Source organism: Bos taurus, chromosome 4 (genome assembly GCF_002263795.3).
Source record: "Bos taurus isolate L1 Dominette 01449 registration number 42190680 breed Hereford chromosome 4, ARS-UCD2.0, whole genome shotgun sequence".
In the NCBI taxonomy this organism is placed as follows: domain Eukaryota; kingdom Metazoa; phylum Chordata; class Mammalia; order Artiodactyla; family Bovidae; genus Bos; species Bos taurus.
The window spans coordinates 107221528-107249378 of NC_037331.1; the positions used below are offsets into that span (position 1 = coordinate 107221528).

Consider the following 27851-nt stretch of genomic DNA (forward strand, 5'->3'; position numbering starts at 1 on the left):
TTCTACAATATATCAAGCAACCCTCCATAACAAGGAATTATCTAGTCCAAAATGTTAATAATGCTGAGGTTAATGAAAGGAATAACACTTCATGCTCACAACATTTATATATATATGAGTATATGATACAATATATACTCAAAATAAATATATAAAGTTTAATACTGATACAATATTATTTTCTATCAGTGGTTCCTTGGACTTTTTTTCAGTTCAGAATCCAATCAAAGATCATGCATTGTGTTTAGTTTCTTATCTCTTTAGTTTCATTTAATCTCAGACTTTTTGTCTTTAACATCATAGACGTTTCTTAAGAGTCCAGGCTAGTTGCTTTGTGGAGTGTCCTGAAATTTGGATTCATCTTATTTAGGGCCAGATAAAACCTTCTTTTAAGGAATGCTACATGGATGATGTTGTGTTCTTCCTAGTGTATCATATCAGGGGGCCCATGACATCAGTCTGTCCCAGTACTGATAATGTCTAGTTTGGTAATATACTAGAACAGTTTCTATTAGATTACTCCATTGTAAAGGAAATTTTTCCTGCTTTGAAATTAATTAGTATTCTGCAGCATAAATCTTGCATATTATGTGAGGATTCTGTCTCCTAACACTATTTTCAGCCAATTATTTTAGCATCCATTGATTGCCTGAATCAATTATTGTGTTGTGCTGTGCTGTACTTAGTCACTCAGTCATGTTTGACTCTTTGCAACCCCATGGATGCAGACCATCGGCTCCTCTGTCCATGGGGATTCTCCAAGCAAGAATACGGGAGTGGGTTGCCATGCCCTCCAGGGGAATCTTCCCAACCCAGGGATCGAACCCAGGTCTCCCGCACTGCAGGCGGATTCTTTACCATCTGAGCCACCTATTAACTGGCCACAAAACAGTGATTTTCTAATTCTGTCCTTTTACAATTATTGGTTATCATTTTGCTGGATTCAGCAGTAAAGAATCTGCCTGCAATGCAGGAGCTACAGGGAATGGGTTTGATCCCTGGGTCAGGAACATCTCCTGCAGGAGGGCATGGCAACCCACTCCAGCATCCTTGCCTGGAGAATCCCATGGACAGAGGAGCTTGGTCGGTTGCAGTCCATGGAGTCTCAAAGAGTCGGACACAACTGAGCGACTGAGCACACACGCCTGCATGCCCTGCTCTGTGTCTGGTAAGACTGATCTGCATGTACTACATCCTGGGGCTTTACTGCCCTCTGGCCTCTTGTTGGGTTTGTCTCATTGGAAACAAAGACAAAAGGCCAAAGAGATGGAGGAGAGTGAGGGTAAGTATTTACTGTTTTGTGCAACATCAGTATGGACTTGTCCAATGATTGTTAAGTTTCCTATTTCTATCAGGGTACCCTTTCTGCACAGCCCTCTTTTGTCTCCAGGCTCTAGTAACAGCAATCTCTTCTCCTTTAGGTCTAGAGGTTATAAAAAATTTTATTAATAGCTCAAGTTTTGGCACTAGCCTAGGATCTTGCACTTTCCCCTGTGGTTTTCCCACACTTTGCACATACATTGTACATAGTCCCTTTATTAAATGTTCCTCAAATTATCACATTTGAGAGTACCATCTGTTTTCAGCTGTGGCCCTAAGTGATACACATGCCTTGAGCGTTCCTTTCTCTCCATCACAGGAATCAAAGTGAAAGTAAAGTGAAAGTGAAGTCGCTCAGTCGTGTCCGACTCTTTGCGACCCATGGACTGTAGCCTAGCATGCTCCTCCGTCCATGGGATTTTCCAGGCAAGAGTACTGCAGTAGGGTGCCATTTTCTTCTCCAAGGAATCAGAAATCAGAATCACAGGAATCAGAGAGGCATCAAATAGCTCTTCAAGCTTTCATGCTATCCCTCCTTATTTTCCCTCATGGTGTTTTCCTAATAAATCCCTTGCACAGCTAATCTTGTCTTGGCATCTGCTTCTTGGAGGACCCGGACAAACACTAGCTCATTAACCTCAAGTGTTACCCCATGCCTTGGGCCTTAGTTAAGGCTCACAGAAGAACTAAGAGGGGTGAATAATTGGGCATCAATTTGGTATCTATCTATTGAGATGATTCTATTGTAGCATATAAGCAAAGGTGTCTGATCTGATCTGATGGCAAAAAGATGGTTGTGTTAGACCTGGGGTTAATACCAATGCAGACAGACACATGATAGCAGCAGGAAATGTTGAAATGGAAATAATGTTGCAAGAAGTTCTAGGTTTTATTTATCCTCATACTTCCTTTAATGTTGCTTTGTTTTGTCTTCCTTACTGTGGCTGAAAATAAATATACAGGGAAGCTGTTTGAGTAGCTGAACTTGAGAACTATGAGATGGTCTAGAGAGACCATGCTTGAGTTCATACTAGACTCTATTAACAGAAAGATGGAAAAGGCATCAAAATCAGTTTTGAATCGGGAGGCTGTCACTTATATGATCTTGGATGAGTTATTTAGCTTGATGAGATTTGCTTCTTTTATAAATAGGCAGGTAATAAACATATACTTTAAAATGCCATTTTGATGATTCATAACAATTTGTATAAAGCTCTTAACAGTGTGCCTGGAATAAACTGCAGTTATTTGGTTTATTATTCTGTTGTCTAAATGTGTGGATGGGGAAAGAGCTCAATCTATTGGTAAGATACTTGGAGTCCCAGTCTCCAAGGAGGGTGTCCCCACACTCCACTTAAACATGAACTCTGGGGCCCCACAGGTGAGCAGCCAGGACTTTCCCCCAAAACTCCAAGCACCCACATGCTTTCCTGTGCAATTGCCCACTGAGAGCTCCGCTGTTGTAATTAATAGTGGCAAAGTTTTAATGAACTCCGCAAGGAGATTTTTACCGACACTTACTTTTTAGATCCTGAAATAGTCTCTATTCCTTCGAGATCAATTAAAAAGTTTTTTTTTCTATCTTCTCCAAGATGCCTGAGGTAACTTTCCAGCTGTTTCTTTTTTTAATGAGTTCTCTAAGAGGCTCCTGTGCCTTGAGATTCTATAGCAAACAGACTGAAGTTGCAGGAGTTCTTGGGGAGTAAGGGTATGAAAACTGAGAAACCCTAAAGGTGATTTCCCTGGACAGGCTGAGAGGTTGCACACACCTTTTAACTCAGAATCTCTCTAGAATCATTTGCAGTCACTGAGGGAAGGAGGAAGTGAGGGAGAGTTCTTTGGAAGTCTTTAAAAAGTCACTGATAGGCAAGGCTCTTCCAATTAGTTTCATACTTGAGTACAGACTTTGGGCCTCTGTCCTACTGGCTGGCAACTGGAAGACCTACAGCATTGACCAGATCTACACTGGGGAGCAGAAGCACATACACTTGCCCGCCCCATCCCCAGACTCAGGCTACCTCAGGGCTTTCATTAACCTGATGGCTGTATCAAGCGATCCCCTCATTCCCAAGAATCAGCAAAGATTTAATGCATATATGTATGTGTACATATGTTATGCCATATGTGTATGTGCTTTTGTTGTTCTTGTTCTTTAGTGGCTAAGTCATATCTGACTCTTTGCCACTCGATGAACTGTAGACTGCCAGGCTCCTCTGTCCATGGGATTTCCCACACAAGAATATTGGAGTGGGTTGCCATGTCCTTCTTCAGGGAGTCTTCCTGATCCAGGGATCAAACCTGTGTCTCCTGAATTGGCAGGCAGATTCTGTACCACTGAGCCATCAGGAAGCCCATGTATATGCTTCAGTTCAGTTCATTTCAGTCACTCAGTCGTGTCTGACTCTCTGCGACCCCATGAATCACAGCATGCCAGGCCTCCCTGTCCATCACCAACTCCCAGAGTTCACTCAAACCCATGTCCATCGAGTCGGTGATGCCATCCAGCAATCTCATCCTCTGTCATCCCCTTCTCCTCCTGCCCCCAATCCCTCCCAGCATCAGAGTCTTTTCCAATGAGTCAACTCTTCGCTTGAGGTGGCCACAGTACTGGAGTTTCAGCTTTAGCATCAGTCCTTCCAATGAACACCCAGGACTGATCTCCTTTAGAATGGACTGGTTGGATCTCCTTGCAGTCCAAGGGACTCTCAAGAGTCTTCTTCAACACCACAGTTCAAAAGCATCAATTCTCTGGCGCTGAGCTTTCTTCACAGTCCAACTCTCACATCCATACATGACCACTGGAAAAACCATAGCTTTTACTAGATGGACCTTCATTGGCAAAGTAATGTCTCTGCTTTTTAATATGCTGTCTAGGTTGGTCATAACTTTTCTTCCAAGGAGTAAGCGTCTTTTAATTTCATGGCTGCAATCACCATCTGCAGTGATTTTGGAGCCCCCAAAAATAAAGTCTGACAGTTTCCACTGTTTCCCCATCTATTTCCCATGAAGTGATGGGACCAGATGCCATGATCTTTGTTTTCTGAATGCTGTGCTTTAAGCCAACTTTTTCACTCTCCTCTTTCACTTTCATCAAAAGGCTTTTTGGTTCCTCTTCACTTTCTGCCATAAGGGTGGTGTCATCTGCATATCTGAGGTTATTGATATTTCTCCTGGCAATCTTGATTCCAGCTTGTGCTTCTTCCAGCCCAGTGTTTCTCATGATGTACTCTGCGTAGAAGTTAAATAAGCAGGGTGACAATATACAGCCTTGATGTACTCCTTTTCCTATTTGGAACCAGTCTGTTGTTCCATGTCCAGTTCTAACTGCTGCAGATTGAACATTTGATTGAACCAATCAAGCAATTCATGATGACAACCATTTAATTTAACCTCATTTGTAGAAGTAAGTTTGGGTGATGAAGCAGGTAATGGAAAGGACTGATATTTCTTGCTGATGTGATCAGTTCTTCTGAGTTCTTTGACCTTGCATTTACACTGGTTTTCATACTTAACATCAAGCATACCAATGGAGCAAGTTTAGGATTAATGTAAATAGAAGAAAAACCTAGGATAAATTCAATTTGTTATAGACAGTCCAGGCAGGAGAGACATTGACAAGATATTACTGATGGAATTTAATAAAGAAGATCTATACCATTATGTAAAAATAAATAATTTCCCCATTTCTGAAAAACCTCCCCCCAAAATAAGCCAGCAAACAACTAGTAGTCAAAAAAGCTTCCTGAATATGCTAGGGTTAGTTTCTTGTGTAAAAAATTAGATGAATTAAATTCAATTTATTTTAGAGAAAGATAATCTTAGGGTGAAGAACTACTTGATAGAAATATAGAATTTGAAGTGTTAAGTATTCTTTTAGAGCAAGGAAGCTTTATCATACACGAGTATCTTTTCTTCCTTTGGAGATACCACTGATATAGGTAATGGAGCAAAAGGTATAATCCGCAAGAACAAACAGAATGGCAGAGGAGACATAAGAAACAAGAGAATTGTAACATTAAAATACATTTATAAGAGTACATGGAGGAATGTTAGCTAATATATCAGAGAGGAAGCAACCAAATAACAAGCATGCAGAAGGGGAAGCCACTAAGCAGTAAAATGTGTTACCTGTCACAGCCCCTGAGAGTCTGGAGACTTGAGGCTGGAGACAATGAAATCACTGCATATTTTTGTTGTATTTCTGGTTAACATCTTAATGACAGTCTCTTTGGAAATTTAAAATTTCTATACATGTTGAATAACATTCACACTTGTACAGATCAAGGCAAGTGGAAAATGATGTGAAGAAGTATTGTTTGTCTTAAAGCATGATAATGCCTGTTTCTTAGTGACTTTGGATTCATTTACTTGCGTCTATAAATATTACCTTCAGTGTAGCTCTATGCAGAATATTTTTGTACCTAAAAAATAAAGTTAGAATTACTCATAGGATTAAAGTGAATAGTTTGCACCCTGGCATAACATATAACATAGCTCACTGGGTTTTTTTTTTAATTCATATTTTCTGGTTTGTTACTCATCTCTTATCTTTTCTTAGCTCTCACTGGGAGATTAACTTCCTCTCACCATCTCTTAAATATTGGTCTTTTGAAAATGGAAGTATAGTTGATTTATAATATTATATTAGTTTTAGATATACAACATAGTGATCCAATATTTTAATATATTGTATTGAACTCCGTTTAAAGTTTCTTTTAATTTTGGCTGCATTTCCTGGGCAGTGTAATATATGCTTATACCTTATTTATTTTATACATAGCAGTGTGTACCTCTTAATCCCCCACCCCTATTTTATCTCTAAGCCCTTCTCCCTTCCTACTGGTAAGCACTGGTTTTGTTCTTCATGTCTGCAAGTCATTTGAGGATGTGTTACAGTTATATCCATTTATATCTTCACTTTTTAGATGCCAACATGTAAATTATAATATGGTATTTGCCTTTCTTGGACTTATTTCACTAAGCATAATGCTCTCCATATACATCCACGTTAAAAATGGCAAAATTTCCTTTTTTTCTGGTTGAGTAATATTCCATTGTTCATATAGACCAGTCTTCCGTATCCATTCATCTGTCAATGGACACTTAGGTGATCCCGTATCTTGGCTATTGTCAATATTGCTATAATGAACTTTGGGATGCCTGTGTCATTTAGAATCAGTGCATTAATTTTTTGGATATATACATAGGAATTAAGTTGCTGGATTATATGGTAGTTCTATTTTTAGTTTTTTTAGCAACCTCCATGCCATTTTGTACAGTGCTGTATGCTAAGTCGCTTCAGTCATGTCTGACTCTTTGCGACACTGTGGACTGTAGCCTGCCAGGCTCCTCTGTTCCTGGGATTCTCCAGGCAAGAATACTAGAATGGGTTGCCGTGCCTTCCTCCAGGGAATCTTCCCAACCCAGGGATCGAACCCAAGTGTCTTCTGTCTCCTGCATTGGCAGGCAGGTTCTTCACCACTAGATTCTGTACTGGTTTACATTCCTATCAACAGTGTACTAGGATCCCCTGGTCTCTACATCCTTACCAGCACTTCTCATTTGTGACCATTTTGATGATAGCCATTCTGACCGGTATAAGGTGATGCCTCATTGTTTTTCTGATTTACATTTCTCTGATGATCGAGCATCTTTTCATGTGCTCATTGGCCATCTGTACATCTTGTTTGGACAAATGTCCATTCAGGTCCTCTCCACATTTTTAAATTAGGGTTTTTTAACATTGAGTTGTATCAGCCGTATAAGTCAGATTCCTGGGATGCATCCAGGGTCTGCTTTTCTCCTCACCACACATCAAAGAGTCACAATACTAATACCTGTATTTCTTTTACATGTTTCATATACATTATCTCCTGTCTATGTCTATAAACTACTACCTTAACTCAGGTACTCCTTACTCTCACATGATAACCCTTCAGGTAGCTTTGCTTCATAGTCCCCATCCTTATTCTTTTAAATAGTACTCTACACTTAGCAAAAAGTGTAACCATATATTTAGTCATATCATTATAATTATTTAAAATGAAGTCCAACATCTGACATGTTAGGGAAACTTGTCTGTGAGTCCCCTTTCCAATATTACTCTTTGGCTGTGCCCTCCTCACACCCTCAGATGCAGTCTGGCATGCCATATTCACCTTACAACTTATTGAAGAGGGTTTAAGCATCTCATTTACCAGGAAGCATGTCCCCACTGCCTTTCAGAATAATCTAGCGCCATTGTGTACTGAGCATACTCCTATCATAGTTCCTTAAATGTTTATTTGCCTGGCTAATTCTGTAGGGAGACTACAAGATCCTTGAAGATCAAGGCAATGTCTCACTAATGTTTGAATCTTTAGTGTCAAGGACAATGGCCGCATACAGCAGATACTCAGTAAATATAAATTGAATGAGTGAATTATGAATGAATGACATTTAAATTATTGTGATTCATATGAGTAATCATGGATATTAACTATTCATGTACGAGTACTGTGTAGAAATTAGAAACCATCTTGGCAGTATTTTATTTAATTCTCCACTTTGGAGTAGTCAATTTCTTTTACCTTGTTAAGTTCTTCAGCTAGTTTCCTAGCCATGCAAAGCTTCTAAATTTTTCTAATCACTCCTCCAGAGATTTTAGGACAATTATTCCTTGAGCTTCTTTATTCTACCCATACAAATGTATGTGCTATGAATCCTTGATTAGGCAACCAAAAACTATAGGCATATTTCCTTCCATGTCTTCTTAGCAGAGAACCACATTGCTCATATGTTAACAATCTACTGGACTGGCCCAAAAGTTCATTTTATGGAAAAACTTGAATGAACCTTTTAACCAATTAAATACTTCTCTTCTCTTCAGTAAAGAACTGGCTATGTTCTTAAAACAGAGTTTTGGCTATTTCTCTCCAAAACTTTGCCCAATAAATAAATGTATATATGAATATACACACTCATACAGACACACATACAAACATACACACATATATATGTAGGCGTGACACATATAAGAGAGACAATAAGAAGAATTTTCAAGAAACCCTCTACTGTTTTACTATGTGACTATAAAGACAACACCTCAGTCCAAGGCATCATTATATCACAAGGTTCACTGAACTTTTGAGTGTATCCCTGCTTATTTAACTTATATGCAGAGTACATCATGAGAAACACTGGGCTGGAAGAAGCACAAGCTGGAATCAAGATTGCCGGGAGAAATACCAATAACCTCAGATATGCAGATGACACCACCCTTATGGCAGAAAGTGAAGAGGAACTAAAAAGCCTCCTGATGAAAGTGAAAGTGGAGAGTCAAAAAGTTGGCTTAAAGCTCAATGTTCAGAAAATGAAGATCATGGCATCTGGTCCCATCACAAATAGCACAAATAGCATGGCAAATAGATGAGGCTTAAAGCTCAACATTCAGAAAATGAAGATCATGGCATCTGGTCCCATCACAAATAGCATGGCAAATAGATGGGGAAACAGTGGAAACAGTGTCAGACTTTATTTTTTTGGGCTCCAAAATCACTGTAGATGGTGACTGCAGCCATGACATTAAAAGACGCTTACTCCTTGGAAGGAAAGTTATGACCAACCTAGATAGCATATTGAAAAGCAGAGACATTACTTTGCCAACAAAGGTCTGTCTAGTCAAGGCTATGGTTTTTCCAGTGGTCATGTATGCATGTGAGAGTTGGACTGTGAAGAAGGCTGAGCGCCGAAGAATTGATGCTTTTGAACTGTGGTGTTGGAGAAGACTCTTAAGAGTCCCTTGGACTGCCAGGAGATCCAACTAGTCCATTCTAAAGGAGATCAGTCCTGGGTGTTCATTGGAAGGACTGATGCTAAAGCTGAAACTCCAATACTTTGGCCACCTCATGTGAAGAATTGACTCATTGGAAAAGACTCTGATGCTGGGAGGGATTGGGGGCAGGAGGAAAAGGGGACGACAGAGGATGAGATGGCTGGATGGCATCACCGACTCAATGGACGTGAGTCTGAGTGAACTCCGGGAGTTGGTGATGGACAGGGAGGCCTGGCATGCTGTGATTCATGGGGTCGCAAAGAGTCGGACACGACTGAGCGACTGAACTGAACTGAAGGATATGAATTAGACATTTGTTGCCCTTCTACCAGATGCCTCTACCTGATGCCTCTTCAACACTAGCTCTACTCTGCTTTCTTTCCTTCCTTTCTCCTAACACCCTATATCACATTTCAGGTACAACCTGTAGAAGACTCAGCATCTTTCTCAGCACAGTGCAGGAAGGTTGGTAGAAGTGTTCTTATCTATTAACACTGACTTAGAGTTGTCTTAGGAGGAAAGGGGAAAGAAACTACTGCCAATTTCAAGTCAATTTCTCTTTAAGAATGATGTTCTGCTTCCTCCCAGCTCCACTAAATCCATCTGGGGTAAGCCTGAGATCCAGGAACACACCACCATCGAAGTACCTGGGGAGTGTAATTTACAACATGACCCCAGGAGTTTGTTTGTTCTTACTACTTCATGACTTTGATGTGCATGAATTCATCTGGGTATTAAGTTATCACCTGCCAGCTTCTTTTTTCCTGAACATCCATCCCCAGAGTCCAGAGGAATGGAGACAAAGAGTTAAGTAATTTTTGTTCCCCTGCTAGAGATGGCATCTGTGTTTTGTATGTCCTAGTCCCCTCCCCCTCAGGGACACTCAGGGGACAATCTGGGAGGATTTGGGCAGAGATGAGCATAAAGCCTCTACTGCTGGTGCTCCTAGTGAGCAGGGATCCAGTCCCTGCATCCGCCTGTGTGAAAAAAGCAGGGATAGTTCCTGCAGCTGCAGACCCCCTCATTCAGAGGCAGCTGAGGGGAGCCAGAGCCTCAGCTTGGATCTTCAAAATCTCTCCTGGCCTCTGTGCTGTTTCCTGTACATATAAACCTATCTCTGGGTTAAGACCAGTGCCACAGTGAGTAAAGGGCTTTTGGCCAAGTGTGATCATTTAGAGAAGCTGGGATCTGGAGAAGGGAAGGACTCCAGAAATCGGCACACTGAATGGGAAATTCGGGCCAGCTTATGGGCAGGCAGATTTCTGGGCTTAAAACAGCCTTGGGATTTGCAAAGCTGGGTCATAAGCTGCTCATTGAGAATGATCACGTATATCATGAACTGTCAGGTAATAGGTGTATACTTCTATGGGACATTTCAGGTTCTCCCTTTCTGTCACACTTCTCACCTTGTTAACCATGGGTGGCCATAAGGTTGGTGGAGTGGTAGCCAAAAAATTAAAGGAGAGTCAAAAGACTTGATTAAATTCCAGAATATGCTCTGGATGTTATTCCTAAAGTAATGCCTTTTATCCATCCTTTACCATCCATTCATTCATCCATTCAACAAATGCACTGTACAACTGCAAAGGGCCCAGAAATAACATCTCTCTAGAACCAGGGAAGCAGCCCTGTAAGAAGGCGGTATAGGACAGGAGTAGGAATATAGTAGAGATCCTTGCCCTGATCAGAGATCACAAACAACTTCTGTGAATGCTGACCAGATCAGTGATGGCACTCTGCTCGTGCCCAGCATGGAAAAAGCTAGATTTTCCTGCATAGTATCAGGAAGAAAAAACTTGGTGTCAATTTCATTTGCTAAAGCTTTAAACCTAGTGGACACAGAAGGAAATATACCTTCTTGAAGTTGCATTTGTACATCTCATCCCCTGTTTTATTGGTGTATTTACTTCATGATCATTTATTGAGCAACTGCTGTGTGCAATGTACTCTGCACAAGCTTTAAAATAAGAGCAAATCAAATGATAAAGTATGAGCAAAATTTGAGAACTGAAGAAATAAGAAAGCAAAATGAGAGTGTAACTATGCGCCTTTCTTAAAAAGTAAAACGATTAGTCATTATGGAGAACAATTTATTCTGTGGCTGCCATCTTGACTGTATGAGTATAAACTTTGCAATCAGAGTTACATAAAATTCTGTAGAAATGGAAATAATGCATGACACCCTGTGTTCACTGATCCTATTTATGGGAGCCTTTCTGCTTTATTGTGGATTAAAAGACTTGACATGATGAATCTGAAAATGATTGTTAGCTGACTCAGAACACAGCGCACACCACAACTTCCCTCTTTCTGTTAATGGCTAATCCAGACCCGCCTTTGTTTCTCAGCCCACAGGCACTGCAGCAGCTGTGATCAGCACAGGCACTGTCACCAGGGCATGACAGAAAATCAGACATGGGTCACAGAATTCATTCTCCTGGGATTTCCGCTCAGCCCAAGCATGCAGATGCTCCTCTTTGGGCTCTTCTCTCTGTTCTATGTCCTCACCCTGATGGGGAATGGGGTCATCCTGGGGCTTATCTCACTGGACCCCAGACTGCACACCCCCATGTACTTCTTCCTCTCACACCTGGCCATCGTCGATATTTCATATGCATCAAACAATGTCCCGAAGATGCTGGTGAACCTTCTGAACAAGAAAAATACTATCTCCTTTGTCCCATGCATAATGCAGACCTTTTTGTACATGGCTTTTGCACACACTGAGTGTCTCATCTTGGTGGTGATGTCCCATGATCGGTACGTGGCCATCTGCCACCCTCTTCGTTACTCTGTCATCATGAGCTGGAGAGTGTGCACTGTTCAAGCTGTTGCTTCCTGGACATGTGGCTCCCTCCTGGCCCTGGTCCATGTGGGTCTCATCCTAAGGCTGCCCTTCTGTGGGCCTCATGAAATCAACCACTTCTTCTGTGAAATCCTGTCTGTCCTCAAGCTGGCCTGTGCTGACACTAAGCTCAACCAAGTTGTCATTTTTGCTGCTTCTGTGTTTATCTTAGTCGGGCCCCTCTGCCTGGTGCTGGGCTCCTATGCACGCATCCTGGCCGCCATCCTGAGGATCCAGTCCGCTGAGGGCCGCAGGAAGGCCTTCTCCACCTGCTCCTCCCACCTCTGCGTGGTCGGGCTCTTCTTTGGCAGTGCCATCGTCATGTACATGGCCCCCAAGTCTCGCCACCCTGAGGAGCAGCAGAAGATCCTTTCCCTGTTTTACAGTCTTTTCAACCCCATGCTGAACCCGCTGATCTACAGCCTGAGGAACAAAGAGGTCAAAGGTGCCTTTAGGAGAGTGTTGTGGAAGGACAGGCTAATGTGAGGGATGCCAGGGAGAGTCCTGAGGGTGGGAGGTTTGTTCTCTGCGAGATCTGGGAGAATGGCACTGTACATGCCTTAAAATCTCGTGTCTTAAATCTCTGGCATTAAGAATTTATATTGATCAGATGCTGTTCCTAACTCCTAAACATGGAGTTCTGTGCAGACCACAAACATGAGCAGAAGGTCACGGAGAATACAGGCCATGAGAGAAGAATCATGAGGAGGTGAATGCATGGCAGAGAGCCATCAATTCTCAGGGCCAGTTCCCAACACTGAGGTCTAGTTTCTTTTCTTTTGAGGTTTTGTTGTCTCAAATCTCTTCTTAAATTCCGTGACGGTTTCCTTCTCCCTTATAAATATATGCATATGCTAGTAATGTCATAATAAATGCTGCTACCTCTAACAAGACAGAATAAACACTGACCTTGGTTAAGCATGGATCCTATTGGGAAATGCAGTAAGAACTATAGAAAGAGCCAGCTACTTGGTCTGGTACTTAAAATCTAAGGAGGATCCCATGTGTTCTGAAAAATCACCTGAATCTGAGCCTAATGAATTTATTTGTATGAAAACAAAAGCTTAATTTTGAGAATTTTTTTGATATGGGAGACAAAAAATATGAAGATCTTTATTTCATTTAAGTTTGCACAATTTAATTAGAAAGAGTTTGTGTTTAGAATAATAGGCTCTCATATTTATATGAGAGTTACCTTTATAGGGAGAGTTACCTTTTTCAGAGTTCAGGTTACAAAACTGGGAGTAGGTGACAACTGACCCTTATGAAGAAGTATTATGGGGTTTAGAAAATATTATAAAGGAAGTATCAAGAGGGGCTAATAGCTTGACATAATGTTGTAGGCCCACATTTCTTGATAAAGCCTTGCAGGAACCTCAACACAGCTCCAAAGAGCACCTGCTCCATGTGATATAAGTCACATATTCTGGACCCAAGTGATCAGAATAATAAGGGAAGATTTATTTCCTTTTAACACAAGTTCAGGAACTAAGTGGCCAACACAGTAAGGCAATGGTGATTTGTTCAACACAGAAGGAATGCTATCTTTTGAAACTTCTTCTCTTCTCTTTTCTTGTAGCATCACATGACATTTGAGTGTGTGATATATGATGATGGTATGATTATCTTTCTGTAGATCTATGTTTTCACCCTAATTCTTTCTTGAGTCATTTCCGTTGTATATCTTTCTTCTTCTATGAAATTAAAGAATCAAAGAGGAAACTTTTCCCTTCCACCTTTTCTCCTAAAGCACTGTTTTCCGCTTGGTTCCCAGAAAGCTCATTTACTGACTCTTCTTATTGACTGTTCTGTTCACTAATTAATTTGGGCAAATCATTTTGTCTCTGGCCATTATCTTAGTCTTCTTACCCCAGCAGTATCAGGAAATTGCCAGCCCCCAGAAATCCACATTTATTCCAGGTCCCTCCCCACCCAAAAAGAATAATGTGAATAAAGAGATAAATATTAGCTTTAAATGTAACTTTTAAAGCACTATGTAATTATTATGTATCCTATTTTAAAGGTAGGAAAAAGCAGGTTAATATTTTCATAAAAATGACTTTTTAAGTATAACTAGAAAAATTATGTTCTCTGAAATGTGTGTGTGAGTGCTCAGTCATGTCCTACTCTTTGCAACCCCATGGACTGTAGCCCACCAGGCTCCTCTCTCCATGGGATTCTCCATGCAAGAATACTGGAGTGGGTTGCCATGCCCTCATCCAGGGGATCTTCCCAACCCAGATATCAAACCCACGTCTCTTAAGTCTCCTGCATTGATAGGTGGGCTCTTTACCACTGGTACCACCTGGGAAGCCCCCAAATATGTATACCTTATATTAAAAGAAGAGGAAGAGGAAAATATAGGTTAATTTGCCTCATACAAAACATAAACCATTGGTTTGAACTCAGAATTTTTCTGTAAGGACTCATTAGAAAAATCAAGGGATTTTATTCACTCTTGTGTCAGTTCAAAAATACTTGAGAAAGAATTGACCAATCTTGTATGAAGGTAACTGGGGTAGATGAATTATGAAGAAATATCCTGTATCAAGTCTGAGGAGTGGCTCTGACTAAAGAAAAAAATGCAACAAAACTATTTTGTTAATAAATTGCGTAAAATGCTTAAATAGATGAGAGATTACTATGAATTGTTTTAATATTTGTGTTATGAGATTTTAATAAACAAATGATATTTTGTTGTGATCCATTATATATATTTTATTTTAACACTTGCCATAGTTTTGAAAAGGCTGAGGGCAAGAGGCAAAAAGGATACATTTACTTGATGCTTAGGATTCTTCTGGATGTTTCCCAGTGTTATTCTACTCACCTTTCACTCTAATACTGTAAAGTAGATTTAAAAAATTTACTGAAGAATATTTGCTTTACAGTGTTGTCTTAGTTTCTGCTGTGCAGAAAAGTGAATCAGATATACATGTGTGTATATATATATATATATATATATATATACCCTCTTTTTTGGATTTCCTTCCCATTTAGGTCACCACAGAGCACTGAGTACGGTTCTCTGTGTGGTTACAGTAGGTTCTCATTAGTTATCTATTTTATACACAGTATCATCAGTGTACATATGTCAACCTCAGTCTCCCAGTTCATCCCCTTCTCATTCCCCTCTCAGTGTCCATATATTTGTTCTCTAGAAAAATGGCACAGATGAACCTATTTGCAAAGTAGAAATAGAGACACAGACATGGAAGGAAGGTATTATTTTCTAAAGTTTGGAGTGATTTAGTAGCTTTCTCACACCTCACCTCACAGCCAGTAATGGGACAGAGTTGGGAGTTTAATATCATTGTACTGATTTCAAACCCACACTGCTTTTTAGTTTTCTTCCTGAAACATCACCAATTTTACCTGAACCTGTCTTAGGCTTGGCATCTGCATGACAGCAGTGTGGCAAAGAAATATATTATAAAAAGAGTAGAATGGAAATCTAAGTGATCACACAGTAAGATTATATGCTGATAAAACCCATGATTTAAAATCTACATTGTTTTGGAGAAAGTCTCATTCAAATGAGGTTGAAGAACAGTGCATAGGAGCCTGGATCTAAAATGGTTTTCATTGCTGTTGTTCAGTTGCCAAGTCATGTCCGGCACTTCATGACCCCATAGACTGCAGTACATCAGGCTTCCCTGTCCCTCACCATCTCTCAGAGTTTGCCCAAGTTCATGTCCATTGAGTTGATAATGCCATCCAAACATCTCATCCTCTATGGTATCCTTCTTCTCTGACCTTCAATCTTTCCCAGCATCAGGGTCTTTTCAGATGAGTTAGCTCTTTGCATCAGGTGACCAAAGTATTGGAGCTTCAGCTACAGCATCAGTCCTTCCAATGTTAAGGACAGAGGAAGGGTATTCAGAGTTGATTTCCTTAAAGATTTACTGGTTTGATCACCTTGCTATCCAAGGGACTCTCAAGAGTCTTCTCCAGCACCACAATTCCAAAACATTAATTCTTCGGTTCTCTGCCTTCTTTATGGTCCAGCTGTCACATCCGTATGTGACTATTGGAAAGACCATAGCCTTGAGTATATGGATCATTGCCGGCAAAGTGATGTCTTTGCTTTTTAACTGCTGGGAGAAGTTGAAACTGTAAGAAGAAGTCTACATAAACTGTACACTCTGTATGTAGTGGCATTTGCAGAAGGATTCATGAGATAGCATCTAGGATAGGAAACTCATACAAAAATCATCTCTCCGTAGTCTGTGGCTTTGTTACATTCACTTCCCTACCCACAACTAAGACTTCTCACAAGCTGTATGTCTAGAATAGCTCTACTAGGGAGTTTCAAGTTCTACATGTGGAAATATAAATTCAGTGTTGTTGTAACTTGCACATTGGTTGAAATTTCAGCACTTTTAGAGGTTTGCTCATTGTATAGCTTTCTCTGTCCTTAAGATTGCCTGCCAAAAATTGTTGTGAGATTAGAAGAAGAATAAATAGATGAGCGAATAAACAAATGAACAGATAAAACTTTAAAAGATACTATTAGTATTTAGGCTGGAAAAAAGAAATAAAGAGCTATTTTCAAATGCCCCACAGAATATCCTTTAAGAGGTAAAAGTGGTAGTTTATTGCTTCCCTGGTAGCTCAGCTGGTAAAGAATCCACCTGCAATGCAGGAAACCCCAGTTTGATCCCTAGCTGGGAAAATTCCCTGGAGGAGGGCATGGAAACCAATTCTAGAATTCTTGCCTTGAGAATCCCCATGGACAGAGGTGCCTGGTGGTCTACAGTCCATGGGGTCACAAAGAGGTGGACACAGCTGAGCAACTAAGCACAGAGGGAAAAACTAGAATCAATAAGTAGGTATACAAGGAGATGGAATAAAAATCCATGTGAGAAAATGTTTTCTAGCATTGCAAGTTACCCAGCAATTATATCTTATTAATTGGTGTGCAGTCTTCCTATAAATATACAAGCAGAGGGTGAATGAATATACCTGGATTGAATGGATATTTGGAATATATTTTCTCCAATGCCTCTTCAGTCTTAAAAAATTTTGTTATTTCACAATAAGCTTTTAAATTTTATTTTTCACTGTGGGAAAGCTCAAATTGATTTTAAACAACCACTAGAGATTTTTAAATGGTAATAGAATTTGTCCATGTCAAAGTCCAAACTACCCCGTTCTTTCAATTATTGAGCCAATTCATCAAAAGAAAATATTGAAGTGGGAAAGAATGGTTGTATAAGCTCCATACTGGTGGTTCTCTTACTTTAATTTTTACACTGCCACCATACTTTATTTCTGAATGTAGGTGGCTTCATATTTTAAAATACTAACTCAATCTCCAATCATAGTAGCTCAAAGACTTTTGCTTCAAACACAGAGCAGCAACAGATAAAGTATGAAAAAAGAAAATTAAAAAGACAAAATCAGCCTGCAAGGCAAGATAAACATCTGTGTGGACCAGAAAGAAAGCATATAAATGACCTGTAAATGATGCTAACACCATGGGTTTGCTGGCTGAGCCTGAAAGCTGTCAGGAGAGGCAACATCTTTTCTCTTAGAAACAAAAGATAATGAAGCACTCCGTGTGATAATGAGGAACTTGGGTCAGGCTTCTTCCTTGAAAATAAGGTATGAGGAGGGCAGGAGGGAATCCCTCTGTTTGTTAATGGAGCTCAAAAAAATTTTTTTTTCCCCAAACAGCTTCACAATATAGCCTTAGGAGAATTGCAGGATAAGAATGTCAGAACCTCCAGGCTTAACACTGCTGCCTGACAAGGAATCCAGCCATCCACTCTGTCTGTACTGGATCTCTGAAATACTGAATATCACCTAGGGAAATAATCCTAAACCGTTAATATAGGATCTAAGTCTGGATATGATGGCTCATAAATTAAGCTAAGACAGTCTGTAATCTTCTATATGAGAGAGAGAGAGGGGAAGGAAGGGAGGAAGAAAAGGAAGGAGGGAAGGAGAGAGGAAGGAAAAAAGAAAGGAAGGGAGGAAGAAAGAAAGGAAGAAACTGGTCTGAAGAATAAGCTTTGAATCTATTTTCATGACTTGAGGAAATCAGTGCTGAGAAAAACAGCCAAAAACATCAACTGTAATACAAACTCACTTCTGATGATATTCATTTTGTGACATAAGAAATGAGCAATTTGACAAACACCTTATATTTGTATGTTTCAAATGCATAAACAGACTTTTTAAAGCCCTGACAACTGTTTTAAATGACCAGGGAATTAAAAAGATTAAAAAATAACAAGTAGATTTCAAAAAGAATCATTTAAAAATCTTAGAAGTAAAACTATCATCCCTGAAATAGAACAGAAAAAAAATCAACAAACAGGATGAATTCTAGACTGAGCACATTAGAAGAAAGAGTTTGTGAAATACAGGATGTGAAGTGAAAGTATTAGATACTCAGTCATGTCCGACTCTTTGTAACCCTGTGGACTGTAGCTCACCAGGTTCCTCTGTCCATGGAATTCTCCAGGCAAGAATACTGTAGTTGGTAACCATTCCCTTCTCCAGGAGATCTTCTCAACCCAGGGACTAAACCTGGGTCCCCTGCATTGCAGGCAGATTCCTTACCATCTGAGTCACCAGGGAAGCCCAAAATAGAGGATATTAGTGAACAATTTACTAAAAATGCAACATATTATTTTTTAAGAAAATTGAATAAAAATCATATACAAGCTAGACTGAAATGCAATATTCATTTATCTTATAGAAATTCCAGAAGGAAGGACAAAATGAGGCAGAACACTAGTTGAATATACCACTCTTGAGATTTTTTTTTTCTGATTGATGAATGTGTGAATTCTCAAATCAAGAGAGTACTCTGAGTATCAAACAATGGTGAAGAAAAATAAATCAATGTCTAGACATATTATGCATAATTAAAGCTCAGAACATTAAGGAGAAGGAGAAAACTTACAAAAGTTTCAGAGGAAATAATAGCTACAAAAGAATAACAATTAAAGTAATAGCAGACTTCTCCTCAGCAAAACAGATGGCAGAAGAGATTTTTCAAAATGATGAGGGAAATGCCGAATTGTGTGTCAAATGAAACTTGAACAATTGAATAATGATTTTGATGTCCTTTATTTAAGGGAAAACAACCCATGGATTGGAGGAATGCAGTGCCTCATAACCAGTGGAGCACTGTTCCCAAAGGATTTTGGACAAGAGCAAATTTTATAAAGTGTTGGAAAAGGTCATACAGGAACAGGACTTGATTGGCCAGGAGGCTGGGGATTTCTTTATAACGCTGGCAGGTCCTATTTCCTAGGGTAAGGTAAGCCAGCTAAAGCTGAGCTGTAGGACTGCGATTAATGTATGTTAGGTCTCCTTGACAGGTGCTTCCCGTAAGTACAGGCTGAATTAGGTTTATTTTGTGGTGTGTATCAGGCCACTGGGGTAGCCTACATTCTGTGGGTCTTGATACACAAATTAACTTTATCACAGAGTATGGTAGTGAGGGGGCTTCCCTGGTGGTTCAGACAGTGAAGAATACACCTGCAATGCAGGAGATCTGGGTTTTATCTCTGGGTCAGGAAGATCCCCTGGAGAAGGGAATGGAAACCCACTCCAGAATCTTGCTTGGGAAATCCCATAGACAGAGGAGCCTGGTGGGCTATAGTCCATGGGGTTGCAAAAAGTCAGACATGACTGAGCAACTAACATTTCACTTTCATAGTAGTGAGGAGGTCCAATGGGATGAACCTTATCAAGAAGGCAGAATAAGTACAGTTTTGAGGAATTCTATTTTTCTTTGGAAGGCATTAATTCATGATGGAGGATTTTGCCTTTCATTAGAGAGTTGATTTTGTTGTCCATGAGAACAATGATAATGACAGCATTCAGCTCTTGCCTTGAATGGATAACCACCCAGTTAATGTCATCAAAAACCTTCAAGGAAACTGAGCCCAAATAAAGTGAAATTTATAATCCTAAAATAAAATATGTCGTTCTCATTAACCTGTTAGATATGCAACAAAATCTGTCAGTAAACAAAATCTATGAACCTACAGAAAATATAGTTGGTGGAAACCGGGTGTTGAAATGAGGATTTATGAAGAATATAAAAGAAGGCAAAAACTGATGAAAAGAAAAAGGGAAGAGAATAAAAAGCATGGAAGGAGTTCTTGCCCTTGGCTGAACTTTGAATCACGTAGAAGCTCTGGAAAACCTGTGGGCACCCACAGACTAAATAAATCAGTTTCTGGTGATGAGTCCTAACTGTCAGTAATTTTTAAGGCCCCCCAGGTACAAGATTGTAGAACCATGACTCTAATGAGAATATATATCACATTAAAATCAGTATAAACATTGCAAAAATCAAATGTATTAAAAAAACCCTTTAGATTTTCAAAGAATCAACATCACTAGAACTCATTATTTTACCACAATACATTTAAAATTAACAGAGATAATACAAATATTTGGAAACCAAAAATATACTTCTGCATAATTTATGTTTTATTGACAATGTTAATGATAAATTTTCTGGATAACAAGCAAGATGTATAACTAAAATGGTATTATAAAGTGCAAATTATTTTTAAAAACCACACTTAATAATCAGCTCAGGAATATACAATGACCAAGAATTGAAATAAAGAGAGAGTATAGTTTATTTAAGAGCAGACTTTACTTATAAAGTAAGGAATTATAAAGATAATTAAAATAAAAACCTAGTTTTTACAAATGTCACCAAAATAGATTGATGACAAAAGAGGGGAAAGTTCTATATATACAATATTCGTAATAAAATGTAATATGACCCCAAATAAAAAATTTTAAAATGATAATATCAATATAGGGAGCAATTTCTTTCCAATATGTGAGGGTATAATTTAGACTCTTGTCACCAATAAGCCTTTAACCAAACAGATTTGATGAGGAAAATCCTATTTCAGATCTATTGCAGGTCATCACTCTCACGGTAAAAGATAATTGCCCTATTGTTTTCTTAATTTGTTGCTGTGTACACTAAAACAACTCTAATTTAGGAAATTATATTCTACCTACTTTATTATTTGAATATAGGAATGGTGTTGTTGTTCAGTTGCTAAGTCGTGTCTGACTCTTTGCCACCCCATGGACTGTAGCTTGCCAGTCTCTTCTGTCCATGGGATTTTCTAGGCATGAATACTGGAGTGGGTTGCTATTTCCGACTCCAGAGTATCTTTCCTACCCAGGGATCGAAGCCAGGTCTCCATTGCAGGTGAATTCTTTACCACTGTGCCCCCTGGGTAGCCCATAGTGACGTGAGGTCAGTTAATTTCCATTTCAGGAAGAAGAGAAAATAATAGTAGTTACAGACCTAGGGGAACTTTGGTGTTTCTTCCCACAACCCCCTGGGCTCAGAATCTCTGGAAGCTAAAGAACAGGATTTAACAAGTCCCACTGGGATACCTTATCCTCTTTCCTGACTCCTCGACATATTCTCTATAGCTTCTGTAGATCCTGCTACCGGTCTCACTGTATGAATTGCATTCCTTGTGGTGACGATGGAAAAAATATATGGGATACCTGTTCAGGTCAGGTGTAATATAAAACTCAAACAGTACTAGAGACGATGCGAATAATATATGGGTCTCATGTGCCCTAAATACTACTTAATGTATTTGGTGGGTTAAAGAAGCGGGAAATGTCAGAGTTCTTGAAATTAGAAACAAGTATAAGCTCTCGAGAGCCCCCTTTCCCTGGAAGAAACAGGTGGTGGTGTGCAGTGCATCTTTATCCCTCCCCTACATCAAACTCTCAGAAGTGTTTTAAAGGTAGTTGAGCTGGGAGAGAATCATCTCTTTTGAGAGGTATCTTGTTGCCTCTATGGAGACAATTTCTTTTCTCAGATAATCCTTGGAAGAAAAGAATTTCAACACTGATTTACAGATGCCATTTATTATATTTTATGGGTCTGCTGTCACTTCACCCAGCTCACACTCATCTTGTCTTCTCATATTTAGCTGTGAATTTGAAGTAAGTTTGTTATATCGTCTAGCCTTTTTTTGTTATATAATTTCAGATAGATTTTAATGAAAATCACAGTGTTAAATGCAGTTGTTATTATCTTCTAATAGCAAATTTCTTCTATTTATGGATAGCTAATAGGAAAATTTAAAAGTCATCATCTCTTTTAGAAACAACTAATATAGGTTATTACTTTGATGCATTTAGTATTGAATTTCTTACTTAAACTATAAGATAAATAGCTATTTGAGAGATTTCCTTACTAACCTTTCTATTACCTCATGAAGTTAAGTAGTGTCTTCATGAAATAATGGGCCAAATTGACTACAAAATGAGTTTGTTACAGAGACGTGTCCTGAAGGTTTTATTTTTAACATGAACTTTCTTTTGTTGAGTCATTAAATACGAGAAATTTCATCTTTGTGAGTTCTTTTAACAGTCTTACCATTCCAAGCAGGTTGTATACATCAGCAGACAGGGACTATCTTGTATATACTTAGCTGAAACATGTAGCAAAACATAGAATGTGTTCAGTAAATATCTGTAGATTTTATGTTTTGTGTTTTAGCTACTTGCAGATTAGGAGGAAGGGGAGGTGCCACTCAGTGATTTTTCTACTTTAGTTTCTTGTGTGCTTTAGGATGTGACATTTTACAAATAGCATTGCTAATTAAGTGGCCCCAAGTATTGCAAGGAAGTTGAAGTGAAAATGGTTAACACTTTTCTATACATTGAAGGCCGATGAATCTATAGTTGGAAAAGACCTTAGCATAACACAAGGAATCCATCTTGAATAGATGATTAATCAATCTTTGATTTAAAACATTCACTAACATAAAGTTCAGTCCTAATACATCAACCAGTTTTCAAGGAGGTGATTCTAATTGTTATAAAGTTATTTCTTAATAAGAAATCATACCCTCCCAGTAATTTCTACTATGAATTTGATTCTCCCTTTGAAGTAGGGTGAAAGTTTATCAACTTTTGTTTAGGAAGCCTTCCAAATATTAACTTATCAGAAAAATTTAATGGGGACTTATAGAGAAGAACTGAATTAGGAATTTTTTTAGATTGATATTTTAGTGAAATTCAGATGTATTCTGGACTGATGAAGGCTATAGAGTCAGACAGGCAAGAAAACAGACAGTGGTTTGAAAGTTACAATGCCAGTCCAGGTTCGATGCACGATACTGGATGCTTGGGGCTGGTGCACTGGGACGACCAAGAGGGATGGTATGGGGAGGGAGGAGGGAGGAGGGTTCAGGATGGGGAACACATGCATACCTGTGGCGGATACATTTCAATATTTGGCAAAACCAATACAATATTGTAAAGTTTAAAAATAAAATAAAGTGAAAAAAAAAAAAAGAAAGTTACAATGGTTCAAACCTACTCTATTGTGGAATGATTTTTAAAAATTTGATAAGCCACAACAAACTAAAGATTCATGATAAATAATAACTTTTACATTAGAGTTGAGAAGATGTAAAATATATAAAAGATTCTGTGACAATGACTCTACAGTTAGGGCTTTAGCTCTAATCTTGGATATAAATCAATATTTTTTAAATTCCAGGTTATGACCCGTTACAAAATCATTCAGCCAGCATTTTTACTAATTAAATAGAGTGGAATAATATAGAAAAGAAAACAGTGCACATAGTGGGGATTCAAAAAATATATGTGTGTGTGTGTATATATATATGTATATATACATATATATATATATATTCTTCATGCATATATGTTCCCAGCAGATGTTTTACTGTATGATATGGTGAAAATATTGGGAAAACTCAAGTATAGATAAATATAGATATATGTATGTGTATATATATAAACACACACACATGTATAAACATATGAATGTGGTGGATATGTCTGTGTATATATGTGTATGTGTATAAACATACTTAAAGATATAGAGTATAAATATCCATATAGAATATAAGAGGGGCGACAGGGGTAATGTAATGATCATGAGACAGTGTGATCAGAATACCCATTGTGGGTACAAAAATCAAAAGACAAAGGTCTCTACTTTAAATCTAATTGAAGTTGTAACAAACTGCTTGCCATGCTCTTGAATTAACTGTGTTATGCTATCAGTAAAGATCACAAGCCCACAAGTAAGTCACTTATGAAAGGCACAAATTTGTGAGACATCCTGATAGATGAATCACTGACATGTTCCTCATTTTTCTTTCTTTCTTCATATAGAGATGTAAAGACAGTAGTGCAAATTTACACACATGTATATATGTACACAGCAGCTCAGGAGTACACGCGAGCAAACCTCTGATATAATCAGCCCAGACTGAGAAAAACTCCACTGCTATGAAGGCAATTTCAGTATTAATATATTTTGAGCTGTGATAAAATTGGTTTGGGAATAAAGATTTATTGGATACTAGGACTTCCGAATACTAGCATTTAGCATACCACAGTGAAAATGTTTCCTTCTGTCTCATGTGGCATGCATAGTTTTCATTTATTAAATGACTAACAGGACAATAATATCATTGAAGATGTTTTACTAGGGAATAAACAGCGACTGACAAAGATTCAGCATGTTAAAACTCTTCCCTTGGACATTCCGATTTGGCAAGATTCATTGTCTCTTTCATAGGGAAATGGAGGGAAATCAGACCTCTGTCACAGAATTCATCCTACTGGGATTTCCCCTTAACACAAGCATGCAGATGCTCCTCTTTGGGCTCTTCTCCCTGTTCTATGTCCTCACCCTGCTGGGGAACGGGGTCATCCTGGGGCTCATCTCACTGGACTGCAGACTGCACACCCCCATGTACTTCTTCTTGTCACACCTGGCCATTGTTGACATGGCCTACACCTGCAGCACGGTGCCCCAGATGCTGGTCAACCTCCTGAGTCCAGCCAAGCCCATCTCCTTTGCTGGCTGCATCACGCAGACCTTTCTCTTTCTGAGTTTTGCTCACACTGAGTGTCTGCTGCTGGTGGTGATGTCCTATGATCGGTATGTGGCCATCTGCTACCCGCTCCGATATTCAGTCATCATGAGCTGGAGAGTCTGCATCACCCTGGCAGTGACTTCTTGGGTTTTCGGAGTCCTCCTAGCCCTAGTCCACTTGGTATTACTCCTACCATTACCCTTCTGTGGGCCCTATCAAATTAATCACTTTTTCTGTGAAATCATAGCTGTTCTCAAGCTGGCCTGTGCAGACACCCACAATAATGAGACCATGGTTTTGGTTGGGGCGGTGTCTGTGCTGGTGGGACCATTCTCCTCAATTGTGGTGTCTTATATTCATATTCTATGTGCCATCCTAAAGATCCAGTCAGGAGAAGGGCGCCAGAAAGCCTTCTCCACTTGCTCATCCCACCTCTGTGTGTTTGGGCTCTTTTATGGCACAGCCATTATCATGTATGTTGGGCCCCGATATGGGGACTCTAAGGATGGGAAAAAATACCTTTTGCTGTTTCATAGCCTTTTCAATCCCATGCTCAACCCCCTGATCTATAGTCTGAGGAATAAAGAGGTCAAAGCTGCTCTGAAGAGAATGCTTGATAAAGAGAGAAGTTGACAAAAAACTTAAAGAATAATAAAGTGACTCAGTTTAAAGGGACCTAAGAGGTCATCTCGTCCAATAACTACACAGATATCAAAACATGCTCTACACAGACATAAAATTACACAGATATCAAAAAGTCCCCATATTGGGGCCCAACATATATGATAATGGCTGTGCCATACTGTGGCCACGTGATGCGAAGAGCTGACTCATTTGAAAAGACCCTGATGCTGGGAAAGATTGAGGGCAGGAGGAGAAGGGGACGACAGAGGATGAGATGGTTGGATGGCATCATCGACTCAACGGACATGGGTTTCGGTGGACTCCAGGAGTTGGTGATGGACAGGGAGGCCTGGTGTGCTGCAGTTCATGGGGTCGCAAAGAGCCGGACATGACTGAGTGGCTGAACTGTACTGATAACAGAGCCCAAAGGATCTCTCCTGAGCAGGCATTTTCTTCATCTTATGCAAAGTTTCCTAAGGCTATCTTCCAAGAAAGCCCGGTCCACATTTGTGGCTCTGGTAGTAAAGCTAGTGCTGCACAAGAAAACACAAATAGCTTCCAAATAGCTGCATAGTGTGTACACTCTTAATGTGGTTATGTGAAATATTCTGAATAAGAAGAAATAAGTGTGTATATTTTTTCTTCTGTTATCAGAACTTATAGACAAAATGTTATGGAATAAAGCAAGGTATTTGTAGAATATTTAAGGTAAAGGAGTTGGGAGATTAATAACATAGTAGTTAAATATTTTAAATTCAGCAACTATCATCTCTTTCAAAAATTGGTTTACACTTGAAATATTTCTTTACATTTCCATGATAGTGATGTTTCCTAAGGCATAACCAGCTTAAATGAAGTAGAGCATGAGCCATGGCTTCAAGGGAAAGAGAATTAAGAATATAACTGTGATGCAATTAACAGCAACAGGAAAACAGCAAATGATGTCATGCTAATAAATATATAGACATACCAGAGCTTTCTCAGTCAGTTTTTTCTCTACTTGTGGAGTGTGGGTGTCAATCCATGGATTGTGGAGGTGAGAGAAGAGAGGAGAATGGAAGTAACAAAGTCCTTGAAAGAACTCTCTTTTTTCCTCATTGACTTGGTCATGGGAAATGACCAAATGACCTTGTCTCTTACAGGAAATGATCAAAATTTGAGAAAACACCCTAGCAAACAAGAACACACTGTAATTGTGAAGATTGTTTGACAAGAGATACTAGAGCTACAACTTATCAGAAGTCATTTGATTTTAAATTGATATTTGAGTAAGTTATATATGGCAGAAAGTTAAGAGGAACTAAAGAGCCTCTTGATGAAAGTGAAAGTGGAGAGTGAAAAAGTTGGCTTAAAGCTCAACATTCAGAAAACGAAGATCATGGCATCTGGTCCCATCACTTCATGGGAAATGGGGAAACAGTGGAAACAGTGTCAGACTTTAATTTTCTGGGCTCCAAAATCACTAAAGATGGTGATCCAGCCATGAAATTAAAAGACGCTTACTCCTTGGAAGGAAAGTTATGACCAACCTAGACAGCATAATAAAAAGCAGACATTACTTTGCCAACAAAGGTCCATCTAGACAAGGCTATGGTTTTTCCAGTGGTCATGTATGTATGTGAGAGTTGGACTGTAAAGAAAGCTGAGCTCCAAAGAATTGATGCTTTTGAACTGTGGTGTTGGAGAAGACTCTTGAGAGTCCCTTGGACTGCAAAGAGATCCAATTCTAAAGGAGATCAGGCCTGGGTGTTCATTGGAAGGACTGATGCTAAAGCTGAAACTCCAATACTTTGGCCACCTCATGCAAAGAGTTGACTCATTGGAAAAGACCCTGATGCTGGGAGGGATTGGGGGCAGGAGGAGAAGGGGACAACAGAGGATGACATGGCTGGATGGCATCACTGACTCAATGGACATGAGTTTGAGTAAGCTCCAGGAGTTGGTGATGGACGGGGAGGCCTGGCGTGCTGCAATTCATGGGGTTGCAAATAGTTGGACACGACTGAGAGACTGAGCTGAACTGAATCAAGCATGAAATTCTAACAATTATGAAGTGATAGAAAATAGTTAAGAAGTAATAGAAAATGATATATAGAGAGGCTTTTTTTGTTTTTTTACCTCTTTCCTCAAGTTACATAATTAAACCTTCTAAATATTTAAACTGTATATAAAGGAATTATTCAAATTTTAAAATAAGATCTTTTGTGAAAAAGTGTTTTTGAAGATGAAAACATATGAATTTCTCTTATAAAACAGATCCTTTTAAAGGATATCTGTTATGAAGGCATTTTATCCATTGCCAAAAAAAAAAGGGGGTTAAAAACATGCATATTTTGAGTTCAGCTAGAGCTTGGTTTCTATT

The 27851-nt window shown here is 39.2% G+C and overlaps 2 protein-coding genes across 2 annotated transcripts; both read left to right on the top strand.

Annotated features, from left to right (window-relative positions):
- The first annotated feature begins 11531 nt into the window (after positions 1 to 11531).
- Positions 11532 to 12464, top strand: OR2A5 (olfactory receptor family 2 subfamily A member 5). Its single transcript, NM_001389975.1, has one exon. It carries the CDS (start codon positions 11532 to 11534, stop codon positions 12462 to 12464), a length of 933 nt encoding a protein of 310 aa, NP_001376904.1.
- Positions 12465 to 24568: 12104 nt separating this feature from the next.
- OR2A25 (olfactory receptor family 2 subfamily A member 25) lies at positions 24569 to 25498 on the top strand. Its single transcript, XM_024990940.1, has one exon. It carries the CDS (start codon positions 24569 to 24571, stop codon positions 25496 to 25498), a length of 930 nt encoding a protein of 309 aa, XP_024846708.1.
- The last annotated feature ends 2353 nt before the right edge of the window (positions 25499 to 27851 follow it).